The 14,575-nt window shown below is 39.9% G+C and overlaps 1 protein-coding gene across 2 annotated transcripts in view; it reads right to left on the bottom strand.

The window, feature by feature from the left end:
• The window catches only part of mRpL37 (mitochondrial ribosomal protein L37), a 73,863-nt gene extending 60,098 nt beyond the window's left edge, over positions 1 to 13,765 (bottom strand). For both annotated transcript variants that reach the window (XM_067153963.2, XM_067153964.2), the window contains exons 1-3: positions 13,635 to 13,765; positions 4,213 to 4,400; positions 3,372 to 3,596 (exon numbers count right to left, since the gene is read on the bottom strand). In XM_067153963.2, coding sequence (XP_067010064.1) covers positions 3,372 to 3,596; positions 4,213 to 4,388 — 401 coding nt within the window. In that variant the 5' untranslated portion in view covers positions 4,389 to 4,400; positions 13,635 to 13,765. The remainder of the gene's footprint in view (positions 1 to 3,371; positions 3,597 to 4,212; positions 4,401 to 13,634) is intronic.
• Between the last annotated feature and the right edge of the window lie 810 nt (positions 13,766 to 14,575).

The raw sequence follows: 14,575 nt of genomic DNA, 5'->3' as shown, positions 1-14,575 counted from the left end.
TCTTGTCCAATACACACACAATAAGAGCAAATTGTAAAGCAGAGGCACATTTTTCTCAATTTCTGAAAATTTTGTCAATGTGGACTTGGCGGCTTTTGCATCTTATGTCCTCATATATCTTATTGTCACTCTGCACGGAAATGATCAGGATGGTTTTGTAGAATCAGTCGAAATAGGGTTTTTTTCTTCACGGTTTATTCACAGAGGAACTGCCACTTGGTTGTATCTAGCAGCAGTTTATTATGTTAAGGGTAACACAGCTCAGCTGTCTCTCACAACACTGGGACATACTCCTCAGGAAAGTCCTGCACCAAATTATTTTAAAATAATTACAGCAATGAAAATTGATATTAAAATATCATATTTTAGTTAGGAAATGATACTTTCTTGCTGCGTAGTGCACAAATTTTGCAGATCATTTAACTTTTGTCACACATTTATTCTACAATAGTGTATAATGCCAATGAAAAATGAAAGCAATTAAAGTACAAACATCTAAGTAGTGCTTGGTTGGCAGTTCAACAGCTTTGCTGTTAAACCACAGAGGTAGTCAAATAAAACCTATTAAACATTACTTTTTAATTATCTTACAACAACGAATACTCCTCTTGTTCATACAACTTGAGGGGGCCCGAATTTTTATTTTGCCAGGCAGGCCCGTATCACATTTGTTATGCTCCTATTATTTTTATTACTATTGTATTAGACAATTATTATTTGTCCTCATAGTGTTCAAAATTAAAATTAAAATAAAAATCACAGATGAAAAAAAAAAGAGTAACTTCTTCTTCGTCTTCTTCTTCTTCTTCTTCTTTTAAAAGATTAGTTTTCGGGACAAATACAAATACAAATACCCAGTTTCCGAGTCAAAGGAATTAACCAGATGTGACATATCAGAGGCTTGTAACTGTAGTTGAAAGCAAGTACAAATTTACTCATCTGCTGACCTTCTAAGCCTAACACATCTGACGATTTTCTTTCAGGGTTTACTCCCTTAGCCTTTGAAGATCCCTCTTCTCCACAAGGCAGTGATTTCCTCTTCTAATTATTCCCAGAGAGGATGGGTTGCCTCATCCACCATCTTCGCCATTCCAAAGGTCTCCTTATCTGCCTAAGATGCTGTTAAGGTCTTCACCCGTAACCCTGGGCATGGGTTCCACGTTATACCCCGTGAAACTGGTTCCCTGCCTGAAGTTAGCTCTCCTTCACACCGGCCTAATGATGTGGAGGATACCCACCCCCGCAACGTGGATGCGCCAGACAAGAATTCCTCAAGTGAATGATAGGGAAGATGACCCTACCTCCCTTGAGCCAGGTTAATGGTTGTGTATGATGCCACAACCAAGTAAAGGCACAACATTTTATCATCAAGTCAAAGAGCTTTTATGGGATGACAAAGTACCCAAGAGAACAAAATTAACATTATATAAACAGTATTTCATACCAATTGTAACATACAGACTAGAAATGCTGGTAACTAATAAGAGACAAGATAGTAACATCCAAGCAGTAGAAATTAAATGTTTAAGAACATTGGTTAAAAAGACAAGAAGAGATAGAATTCAAAATAATAAAATCAGAGAAGAGCTAAATACAGGCAGCCGAATTGAAGTTCTTGAGGAGTATGATACAGAAGAGTAGACGAGCCAAAATAAGGAATGAGAAAATCCGGGAAGAAATTGGAGTGGAAAAAATGAATGATAGAATAGAGAAGAGCCGACTAAGATGGTTTGGGCACATAAAGCGAATGAGCGACGAAAGAATGCCAAAAAAGGTGATGGAAATGCAAATCCAAGGAAGGAGAGGCCGTGGACGACCACGATTGAGATGGGAGGATACCATCCAACGCAGTATTATAGAAAGAAACCTGGACTGGGACACAGTGTTGGAGGAGGAGTGGTGGAAAGACCGAAGAAAGTGGAGAGGAACCATATTTGCCCCTACCCGGCTACAGCTGGATAAAGGGAAATGATGATGATGATGATGATGAGCAGAGAAGATACAGAAAACAAGACTGAGATGGTTCGGACATGTAAAAAGAATGGGAAAGGAATGGGTTGCAAGAAGGGAATTGGAAAGTGAAGTTAAGGGAAATAGACCAGTTGGAAGACTGAGAAGAAGGTGGATGGATCAGATTTGGAAGGACATTAGAGAAGCTGGATTGGATGTGGCAGAAGTAAATGGAGCAGGAAAAGTGGAAGGAGAGAAAGGAGTGGAAAAAGTGGAGGCTTGTTAATCACACCCGGGCGACTGGAGTGGGACATTGATGATGATGGTGATGATGATGATGATGACTAATATCCCCAAACTAGCTGGAATTGAACCTAGGACTCTCTGTATTGCAGGCCTCAATGATGATCATTCAGCCAAGGAGCCCAATAACACATGTAATATATAAATAGGCATATTTTTCACAATATGAAATTATACTTAGTAAGGATTTATGGTAATCCTGACCATGGCAGAGTTCACACATGTACTATAGGGCCTACAGCTGTTGATAACACTTTCCGTGTGCCGCTTTTACCTCAGTAAGTCCACGGCACAGCGTATCTATGTTGCAACAGGGATAATTAAAGTCTTTTAGGTATTTTCCTACCATTCAAATAATGTCAGTGTATTCTCGGCTTGTAGGCCGCAGTCTAGGAGCATGTGGCTGTCCTGAAGGACTGAAGGAGCATAACAGACATAGCCGGCTGGGACAAACAGAAAGATGATCAGCTGCTGAACACTAGCTGCTAGTAGGCTATGATATCACCAAAGTACTGTCAACTACTATGTCTTATTATGCCCAGCTACAAAGGGAAGACATTGAAATCCTGAAGCACACCAACAGCTTCAACCGTACGGAGGACTGGTTTCCTGTCCTGAAAGCCTTAAATCCTGGAGGACATGATGGCCGCAGCAGACCAGAAAAAAGCAAGGGGTGATCAGTTGCCTGTCTCTGCCAAGGCAGGTCGATGTACATCGGGCTCCCTAATGCTTCAATCATTGGCCAAAGAACAGCCAATCAGTGACCGCCCTTCCAGCATGGTGGACCAATAGGCGAGCAGCACACCGTAGCCTGCACTATATGAGGTGGTATTGCAACACCACTCCATTCCACTGTGAGCTTCGCAGCTATTGAAGTCAGTCAGGACCTTGATAATGCTAAACGCAGTCTTCGGTTAAATGTCGGGACCATCATGTGCTCCAAGACCATGGCCTACAAGCCCGGAAAACAGGGATAAGATTTGTAACGCTGGCCGTGAAACCCTCATTGTTTGCTTCAGTATTAATTCTTCAATTTTTATATTCATTACCTTAAGTTTACATCTCACTGTCAATGTTTATATCTTCAAAATAGAATCTTAATTAATGGACTAACTTACCTCTGCACTAATTCATCTAAATCTGGCAAGTGATCATTTGCTGGGGGATTCTGCAATGCTTCAGGAAAGCTATTCTGAATTTCAACAGTTTTTGTCAGAAGTTTTGCTTGCTCCAGGCCCTCCAGTAATACGTTGTGATCACGATATACATAACATGTATTCTCATGCCGAGGTACATGTTCTATTTTTGGTGGTTGATTTCCTTCAAATCCAATGATCTCGATTCTGGAAAGGAACAAATCACAATTAATTGTGTAGTAGTTACAGAGGTTCAAAAAAGCTGTAATCTTTTACCCTTATTTTGTTTTGCAATGTTAAATCGACTCAGTTAGATTCCTCGTGATGGTAGGAAGGGCTAGGTCTGGAAAGGAAGTGGCCATGGTCATAATTAAGGTACATCCTGGTGTGGAAATGGGAAATCACAAAAAAAAAACATCTTCAGGGCTGTTAATGGTGGGGTGTGAAGCCACTACCTCGCAAATGCGAGCTGTATCATCCTCATAACCAACGAGCTGTGGCACACGTCATATGTTTTGCAGCAACTTGGTTTTCACCATAAGATCTGTATGGCAAGTGTTACATTCTTCAGATCCTGAATGCATTTGTGAGCTGTGTCATGGACAATGATACATCACGCTCTTCTGTACACCAAGAGAACAACATCCTTGACAGAATTCTGCAGTGAATGACTTAAATTTTTAAGGCACAATGTGCACATTTTTCCTATTATTAAATGAATTACCAGCTGAATGAAGGAATAAATATAGTATGCATCAATCACAAAACAATTAAATAATTAGCTCTAGTAAATATTTTAAAGTAAAATGATTCTGTTACAAACTTTTCTTTTTTGATTTTTTCTCTGAGCACATCTTCAGCTTGTTGTACAGAAATTCCAAGTTTACTTAATTCCTTTTCAGCACCAGTGTCCAAGATAGGTTTTTGTCCTTGTATTTTCCAATGCTTCTTGAACATCCGCCCCAGGTGTTGCCTGCATACTGTGAGGGTCAGCCGCATTACTGCTACAGGCTGAAAAGGAAGATTATATGTATGAATAGAATACTCCCATCCCATAGTTCCAGATCGCCTGAAGCTAGGGAGAGAACATTTGTTTATTGCAATTCATTAAATTCGATACATGCATTACATTCTCCTTCTTACAATAATCTATTTTATTTTTATTTACAAAACTTCCCTCAGTTGAAGGTTACTACAATGGACAAAGCATAACAAAACAAATGAAATTATAATTTTGGTTTACAGTAATTTTGTTGATTACAATTCTCATAATGTTTTCAAACTATAAGAGTTATAACATGTAGCAATGATTTCTCAGTAATGAAATGGGCCCCCGTAAAGCTAACAAAGACATAGTTTGTAGTCCTGGAACCTATAAATTAAACTGCTTCCAAAAATTCACCATTAATTGAGGAATATTCCTCTGAGCTCCTATCATTAATCCTATCACTTTAATGTCCTTCAATCAAAATTTATCTTTATAATAAATTATGGTCGGTTTTAGATAAGCTTTTTTTCCCTATCAATGTCTTCTGGCTGGTCTGTGGAGATTTCAAAATGAACTGTGGGGTCTATTGTATATCCCATACCCTCTGATTCCTTGTAGGCTATGATGTCAATTCTCCTACTGCTATTCTTATCAGCAAGTCCGGATACCCCTTCGGCGACCCTATAATTTTTCTTTCTGAGGGAATTTGCTATAAAGAACCATATCTCACTATGCCTGGCATTTCCCAACATCTCTCCATGAGGGCTAGATCCCAAAACATGAGGAAGTGTTTCTATCTCTATTCGGCAATGCCTACAGAGGTTTCCGTTCTGGGACTTGCCAGTAATAGATTGAACAATGCACACGTTAGCAGCCATTTTTATTCCCTCATGCCATTCACTAAATATTATTTACTTTGTCCTAGACGTTAATAATGTTATACAGTCTAGGACAACATGTTATCTTCCCCTTCCTAAGCTTTTTTAATAATTTTCTGTCACAAGTCTTATAGAGTTATCCTACCATTACAACATACATTACGACTGAACTGAGTGAGTGAATGACTGCATGAATTGGTTAATTACATTGCTGAATTGTGGTCGTGCATGAATGAATGAACAATATTCTCACCCAGTCATCGATAGCCACTAACTGGGGAGAGAGCATTCATTGATGAATGAGTCATTGATTGAGCGAATGAATGACTTGATGGACTGAATTTAACATTCAATTATGAATAAATGAAGTACTGACTGCCTAAAGGAATCATGCCTGAATGAATGAATAAACACTCTTCTCCCCCAGTCATGGATAGCCACCAACTGGGGAGAGAGCATCCACTAATGAACGAGTGCTTGAATCTATGTGTGATGAATTGATAAAATGAACAATGCTGAATAAGGATGAAGGGTTTCCACCTGTTCAATACCTTGTTCGATTCAATACGGACCATAATGAAATTCTTAACATTAAATTGATGAAATGAGTTGAATATTTCATTTTATGGATGAATGAAATACTAACTGCCTAAATGAATGAATAAATGAATTAGTGTGTGAATGAATGGACTGGATATCAAATCCTCTCTCCCAATCTCGGATAATCACCAAGTGGGTAGAGTGTTTCATGAATGAATGAACAAATGAATGAATGAATGAATGTTCTTGTTCAATTCAACTGCACTTAATAATTAAATTAATGAAAAGATAATGGCACGACAATACAAAAATTTATATATTACTACATTTAATATTATATTTAACCTTCTAGTAATTATATTCATTATTCTAAGACAAGCATATCTCTCTCTTAGCCGGGCTGAGTGGCTCAGACGGTTAAGGCGCTGGCCTTCTGACCCCAACTTGGCAGGTTCGATCCTGGCTCAGTCCGCTGGTATTTGAAGGTGCTCAAATACATCAGCCTCGTGTCGGTAGATTTACTGGCACGTAAAAGAACTCCTGCAGGACTAAATTCCGGCACCTCGGCGTCTCCGAAAACCGTAAAAGAGTAGTTAGTGGGACGTAAAACAAATAACATTATTATTATTATCTCTCTCTTGCTTATCATAATCCTTCATTATTTTTGTTAAGGCTTGTTTTGTTTTTTCATATCTTCTTTTGCCACATACTTTTTTAGATACAAAATATTTTTTCTATTCTTCTCAGTGTAATCCACTCTTTATTTAATAGTTTAGCAATGGTATACAATTCTCTTTCTAGTTTTGTTTTACATTCATTACCCACATATTTAACTCTGTGTGTCTGTTCAGCTACATACACTTAATAGAGGCACCTCTTCTATTTTTTCTCCACATAACAAACACTGATTTTTGTTCTTTCTTTCTCTCTCTCTCTGACCCTTATTTTTATATAATTCCATTAGCCACCACACCATGCCTACCAGGCGAGCTGGCCGCGAGGGGCGTGCAGCTGTTACCTTGCATCCGGGAGATAGTGGGTTCGAACCCCACTGTTGGCAGCCCTGAAGATGTTCCGTGGTTTCCCATTTTCACACCCAGCAAATGCTGGGGCTATACCTTAATTAAGGCCACGGCCGTTTCCTTCCCATTCCTACCCCATCACTGCCATAAGACCTATCTGTGTCAGTGTTGACGTAAAGCAAACAGCAAAACACACCATGCCTCTTACTTCTCTATTTGGAAGCCCCTCTCTCCTTATTGACATCTTTTGTATCATTTTTACAAAATTCTAGTAATATCTTCTTAGCACCACATTCTGCCATAATCATCTGTTCCTCGTCCGACTTGTTGGCTGAATGGTCAGCATACTGGCCTTCGGTTCAGAGGGTCCCGGGTTCGATTCCCGGCCGGGTCGGGGATTTTAACCTTCATTGGTTAATTCCAATGGCCCGGGGGCTGGGTGTTTGTGCTGTTCCCAACATCCCTGCAATTCACACACCACACTATCCTCCACCACAGTAACACGCAGTTACCTACATATGGCAGATGCCGCCCACCCTCATCGGAGGGTCTGCCTTACAAGGGCTGCACCCGGCTAAAAATAGCCACACGAAATTATTATCTGTTCCTCAATATTCTTCACTCTTACTGAATTCCTTATCTTTATTCTGAATCTCTTTACCCCAGTAAATTCCCATTCCTATTCTGTCGAGCATCCTTTTCACTTTCGTTAGCCTGTAATCACCTTTAAGTGTTTCATCTGTGTTGGTATGTAAATTCAGTATTTCCCTCCCTTCTGCCCTTCTTAATCTTAAACAATACTTTATTACTTTCCTGGCTATATCTGCTTGAATGCATATGTCTTCACAGTCTTCCGACTCCACTATTGGCTGTGCAGTCTGAAAGACCCTCAATTATTTTACAGAATTTATTACGTCTAATTCTTTTGTCTTTACTTCAATGCCCCATGTTTCTGTCCCACACAATGTTCTTGATATCACCAGTGCATTTAAAATATTTTTACATAACTTGTATTATGTGTTACACATCTTCATCTCTAAACACCATATGCTGAAGAAAGCGGCCAACTTTTTCATTTTAGCACATCTTATTTGCTCATTCCACATCCCATTCCATTATAATTCCTAAGTATTTTATTTTATTTACAACTTCTAATTCTACACCCTCTAACCTCCAACCCCTTTCATTTTTCTTTATTTTAATTCCTTTTTTTTTTTTAACATATCATTACTTTTGTTTTCTTATATGTTCAAATTTCATATTCTGCAACATTTAGCAGTTTTATTAAGACTGTTTTACATACCACCTGGTGTTAGAGAGAGCAGAAGGATGTCGTCCGTGAAAACTAGGCATGGGCATGTCCTATCTTCCTTCCCTTGACTATCCAATACAATGTTAATGAAAAGTAAGAACAATCATCATCATCATCATCATCATCATCATCATAATCATCATCATCATCATCATCATCATCATCATCATCATCATCATCATCATCATCATCATTTCCCATTATCCAGCTGTAGCCAGGTAGGGGCAAATATGGTTCCTCTTCACTTTCTTTGGTCTTTCCACCACTCCTCCTCCAACACTGTGTCCCAGTTCAGGTTTCTTTCTCTAATACTGTGTTGGATCTCAATCGTGGTCATCCGCGGCCTCTTCTTCCTTGCATTTGCATTTCGATCACCTTTTTTGGCATTCTTTCATCCCTCATTCGCTTTATGAGCCCAAACCATCTTAATCGGCTCTTTTCTATCATTAATTTTTTCCACTCCAATTTCTTCCTGGATTTTCTCATTCCTTATTTTGTCTCTTCTACTCTTCTGTATCATACTCCTCAAGAACTTAATTTCGGCTGTCTGTATTCGAGTCACATCCTTCTTTGTCATAGTCCAAGTTTCTGCTCCGTAAGTTGTTATGGGTACGTAATACATCTTGTACATAGTTTCCTTTGCTTCCACTGGCACATCTTTGTCCTATAACATGTTTCTTACACTATGATAGAAACAGCTTCCAGCTTGAATCCTCTTACTAATTTCAGCATCCAGTCGAGCATTCTCCATTAATTCACTCCTAAGGTATTTGAACGTCTACACTAATTCCAGGGGCTTGTCTGCAAGTTTATTCTGACCTTTCCCTTCTTACCTTTGGGTGTGGCGAGCCCATCATAACAATAGCCCATATGGATAAAGCAGATATGGTGCCTCGGAAAAGTATGAACAATATCGGTGATAATTTACAACCCTACTTAAGTCCGATATTTGAGCGTTTTCCTTTACTTCAATCATGCATGTCACCTCTGTGTAGAGTTCTTCTATAATAATAATGCTACTTGCTTTACATCCCACTAACTACTTTTATGGTCTTCGGAGACGCCGAGGTGCCGGAATTTTGTCCCGCAGGAGTTCTTTTACGTGCCAGTAAATCTACCGGCACGAGGCTGACATATTTGAGCACCTTCAAATATCACCGGACTGAGCCAGGATCGAACCTGCCAAGTTGGGGTCAGAAGGCCAGCGCCTCAACCATCTGAGCCACTCAGCCCGGCAGAGTTCTTCTATGGCCCTGATCATTTTGATTAAATACATATGAATTAGGCCTATACCATCATAGATTATCACAACTGACTTTAAATAAAGGAATATTTATTAGAAAATGTGTAGGCAGTGAGATAAATTTTGACAACTAGAGCAAGAACAAGCATTTATAGTAAAAACTCTGAAGGTTACCAGGGATTTATTATCAGTACTCTCATCACAGCCCAGAAATTTGTGACTGGAGAAGGACAACACTTCCACTTTTGCACACACATAAATAGAAATGAGTCCAAGCAGAGAGGCAGGCTATAAAATAAGAAAAATTAAGATAAAATAAGTGAAGAATGGACATATAGGTAGTAAATATTTTAAATGAAGCTCAAAAACTCTTAAACATCCAATGTTCATCTTTATTTTTATTTAGGCTCTATTCTGATGCTGCCGGACCTGTGGTGTAGGAGTAGCGTGCCTGCCCTTACCCAGAGGCCCCGGGTTCGATTCCCGGCCAGGCCACGGATTTTTACCTGGACCTGAGGGCTGGTTAGAGGTCCACTCAGCTGACGTGATTAGAATTGAGGAGCTATCTGACGATGAGACAGCGACCCTGGTCTAGAAAGCCAAGAATAACGGCTGAGAGGATTTGTCATGCTGACCACATGACACCTCGTATTCTGCAGGCCTTCGGGCTGAGCAGCAGTTGCTTGGTAGGCCAAGGCCCTTCAAGGGCTGTAGTGCCATGGGGTTTGGGGGTTCTATTCTGATGCTAATCCACAAAGAAAGGCTCTAAACTGGTATATCCTCAGAAACACCAGACAAAAAATATCCTCTGTTAATGCTACGCCCTTTGTGACCCTGTTGGGAGTGGGATTCATGTGAAGGGATGCATGTAAAAATAATTAAAAAATAAAAGAAAATCATGTGGCTATTTCTAGCTGAGTGCAGCTCTTGTAAGGCAGACCCTCCGATGAGGGTGGGCGGCATCTGTCATATGTAAGTAAATGCGTGTTATTGTGGTGGAGAATAGTGTTGTGTGTGGTGTGTGAGTTGCAGGGATACTGGGGACAGCACAAACACCCAGCCCCCAAGCCACTGGAATTAACCAACGAAGGTTAAAATCCCCGACCTGGCCAGGAATCGAACCCGGGACTCTCTGAACCGAAGACCAGTACGGTGACCATTCAGCCAACGAGTCAGACCATGTGAAAATGATAAGTCAAGGATAATGGACATGGCAGCTAGAATACATGAAATGTCACAAACTGGATAAAAATCTGTATTGTTTCTCAAGTTGTTCATTAAAACTTAAATATTTTAAATACTATTAAGTGTATTTAATTATGTAAGAGGAACAAGCTAAAGTGTGAAACTACTACCGGAGAAAACAAGTTTAAATTGTGTAGCATATATGAAGGACTTTTAAACCATACGTAAGCAAGTTTACAGTGGACTTGCTGAATCCACTATTAGCCATTTTCAAGCAGGCCTACATTAGTCAAGGGTTATGAATTTCATGTATCACAAAGAAGGTAGAAATAGTAGCATTATAATCTTTATCTCCCACCCTGTTCAATTTTTCCCTTGAGAAAATTATGCGTGAGATTTCCTGAGAGAACTTCAAACCAATCCGAGTCGAAGGGAAGAACCGAACCTGAAGCCTATGCACATATCTGTTTACTCACCAGTTCTGGGGAGGAGTTGATACAAATGATCAGAGTACTGGAGACAGCCGCTAGCAGATTCAGACTCCTCATAAACAAAGCTAAAGCTAAAACGAATATCTCATCGTGAATCGATGGCAAGGTCAAGTTGCTTTTCACTGAGGACTTGTCATGCGAGGCGGAAATCAACGCCAAGATCCCGGCAGGAAACAGGTCTTTCTACAGCTTAATACAACTACTCTGCTCCAAAGGTCTCCTGAAAAAGTTTAAGATTCAGCTGTACAAAACCTTGATCCATCCCGTTGTACTATATGGCTGTGAGACGTGGAGTATCCAGAAGCAGAACTTTCATAAACTCCCTTGTTTTTGAGAGAAAAGTTTTGAGAACGATCTTTGGTCTAAAGTTGGACACAAACAAGGGTGAATTGGAGGATCAGACACAATCGTGAACTAGAAGAACTGTGCCAAGATGAAAACACAGCACAGACCATCAAAGCAAGCAACTGCAGCCTCGAAGATGGTTTTCCGTGGTTTCCCATTTTTACACCAGGCAAATACTGGGGATGTAACTTAATTAAGGCCACGGCTGCTCCTTTCCCATTCCTAGGCCTTTCGTCTCCTATCGTCGCCATAAGATCTATCTGTGTCGAAGCGACATAAAACAACTAGAAGAAAAAGACAAAGATGGGAGGAGCTCATACAGCACACTCGGGCAACTGGAGATGGTCAACAATGATGATGATGATGATAATAATACCAACATACGACCAGTGTTGCAATTCTTGAATAATTATTTATATTTCAATGTATTAAAAAAGAATATATGAAGAAACAGTGGACTTCTATAAGCGAAAGTATACGCTCTCATCCATCTCTGTAATTGGCTTGATGTTAGGTGCTCGAGGAACCATACCTACATTTTTTGTCAACTTCTGCAATACCTTTGGGCTGAATAGAGATTTCATCTATAACATCGCGATTACCACACTCAAGAAGTCCATCACGATCTTCAAAAACCATGCTTGCGGAACTCAAATTAATGTTTGACATGCCTCACTCAATTGCCTACACTTAACATCATACACATTATCTACTGTATCCATATCCATTATTGTTGTTAAGGTACCGGTACTCTTTGTCTTTGGGCAACCTGCAGCTGTTGCAGGAAGACTGTATAATAAATAATATCAGAAAAGCAGGTTAAAGAGGAATAGCTCGATCTAATCCCCTTTAAACTAAACTTCTTGTCATTTAGTCCAACACTTCCTTAACCTCATTTTACTTTGGTAAATAACCACTACGCAACATTTACACGATTGGAAATGTACCATACTTAGAGCTGTACTGTACTTAAAAAATAGGCGCGACAAGGAAAGATAAAATGCATGAGCAGTTTTATCAACTTCATGGATTTGCGAGGAATAAAATGACCTTTTTTCCTTCTTTCTTCAGGAAATTGTCACACTTCATGCTAATTCTTTTGGACCACGAACCTGCTACGCAGGCGTAGCAGGCGGAGAGGTGATACTCCCACGTGGCGCGTCCCAGGTGGCGGATAGGGGGGTCCTAACCGGCTTGCCGGCGGACTTGAGGGAAATAAAATACCCCCTGCGGGTGGGGGACGCACATGTAGAATACACCCGCGGTATCCCCTGCCTGTCGTAAGAGGCGACTAAAAGGGCGACCAAGGGCTGACTGAATTAGAACCATGAAACTAATTTTGAATCGTACCATCACGCGGGGAACACCATAGGTTGCCTGTACTTGCGAGTAGTACCACTAAATTCGGTACGAAATAGGTTTGTGATTAGTAGCAGTTAAAGCCTGGCCTGGTGGATTCCAGTACCCGTGCGTCGTACCCATGTGTGCAACACCGCGGGTCTGGGCGTAGCCTGTGAGTTGTACCACTATATGAGCAGCACCGTGGGTCTGCGTTGCCTGTGATTAGTACCCACTATGTGAGGAACACCACGGGAATACCGGCGCCCGTGTTTAGTACACCTAGGTGGGGAACCTTCTCGGTTTGCGTTGACTCTTGAGTTGGGCCATTGTGTGAGACACACCATAGGTCTGCGTTTCTTGTACGTATTGCAATACTTGTGAGTAGTACCATCTTTTGTAGAACACCGTGAGTCTTCGCTACTTCTGATTAATACCCCAACATGACACATACCATGGTTCTATTTTACTCGCGACATGTACCATTCTGTGGGGCCTTCGACGTGGATTTTGCACCCCCTTTAGACACCAAGCATCATTGTGCTTTATAAGTGGTTCCTTGGTCGGTAATACTGTTATTTTCGATCTGTATTGAGTCCGATCCACTGGTTTTTGTTTGTTTGTTTTGTGTTTTGTTGAGTTCCTGTCCATCCATTCATTCTTCATGCCATATTTTATTTTTATTTTGGTCAGTGGATGCCTTTGCAATTTTTGTTCTTTCATTTCGTACCATTAGGGGCCGGTGACCTTCGATGTTAGGCCCCTTAAAACAACAAGCATCATCATCAGCAATTCTTTTGGATAACTAACCTCTTTGATGAATTCTCGTCGTCAAAATGAACAGCAAAGTCAGATAATTCGATTATATGCATGAACTTCAGAAGTTAATTGAAATGTACTCACAGTCTAGTAATGTGGACGACTTAATACGTAGTACGAAATGTGAATTATAACGTTCTTCTAATATTATTTACAACAAGTTTACAACGCCGGAGCCATGTTAAAAAATTGATCCTAATGTCAAAGCGTGCCAACATTCTGTTGAGGTACCGATTGTATTAATATTCATTCGTTACTGAATTAGAAGACTCGGTGGCATTTTTTGAGGAAGAATGCATGTTTGTGTCATTGAAATGTTATATTATAAATTTATCCCCATCATCAAAGTCACGACACTTTCCTGTCCATTCAGCAGTGAAAATGATGTTTAACGTGACGGTGTTGGATAAGATGATATAGCAAATACAGTAGAGACAATACACGACACTTACGGATTTCGTCTTGCTAAAATGGGAGACAATTCGACGGTGGCGCTCCTAGTGACTTGACCTGAACAAATCGCGCTAAATTCAAATATAAATGGAAATGTATATACGGAAATGGATAAATAAATTACGTCTAGAAAGACAATGGTATTGAGATATTAACTTCGAAGTTGCTAAAGCAATTCTGGATAAATGAATGAAGAATTATTTAAAAGGTTATTATTCAAAGACTGCAATTAGACATATAAACAAGGTGTGAAATGGACTGCTGTGAAATGGCTTGATCTTCCATTTATGCATTACATTTTTAGCTTTAGCATACCTGCCTGAAATCTTACGGTTGGATTTGTCTTTTTTCCTCATTTGAAAACATTGTATCATCACATTAAGACATTTGTCAAAAAAATATCGGCACATTCCTTACACATATGATGCAATGAATTAACATTTAATAGCTGGACAATTTTCCTCTTAACATGAAGCCTCCTAACAGAAAGAAAATCTATAAAATCTCGGCTTTAATCTGAGAAGAGGGATAAAAGAAAGAAAAGTTTGAAAATGTTGTCGATAGTGATGCTT

The sequence above is a fragment of the Anabrus simplex genome, chromosome 9 (assembly GCF_040414725.1).
Source record: "Anabrus simplex isolate iqAnaSimp1 chromosome 9, ASM4041472v1, whole genome shotgun sequence".
NCBI lineage: Eukaryota > Metazoa > Arthropoda > Insecta > Orthoptera > Tettigoniidae > Anabrus > Anabrus simplex.
This window is presented reverse-complemented; position numbering and strand designations above follow the sequence as displayed.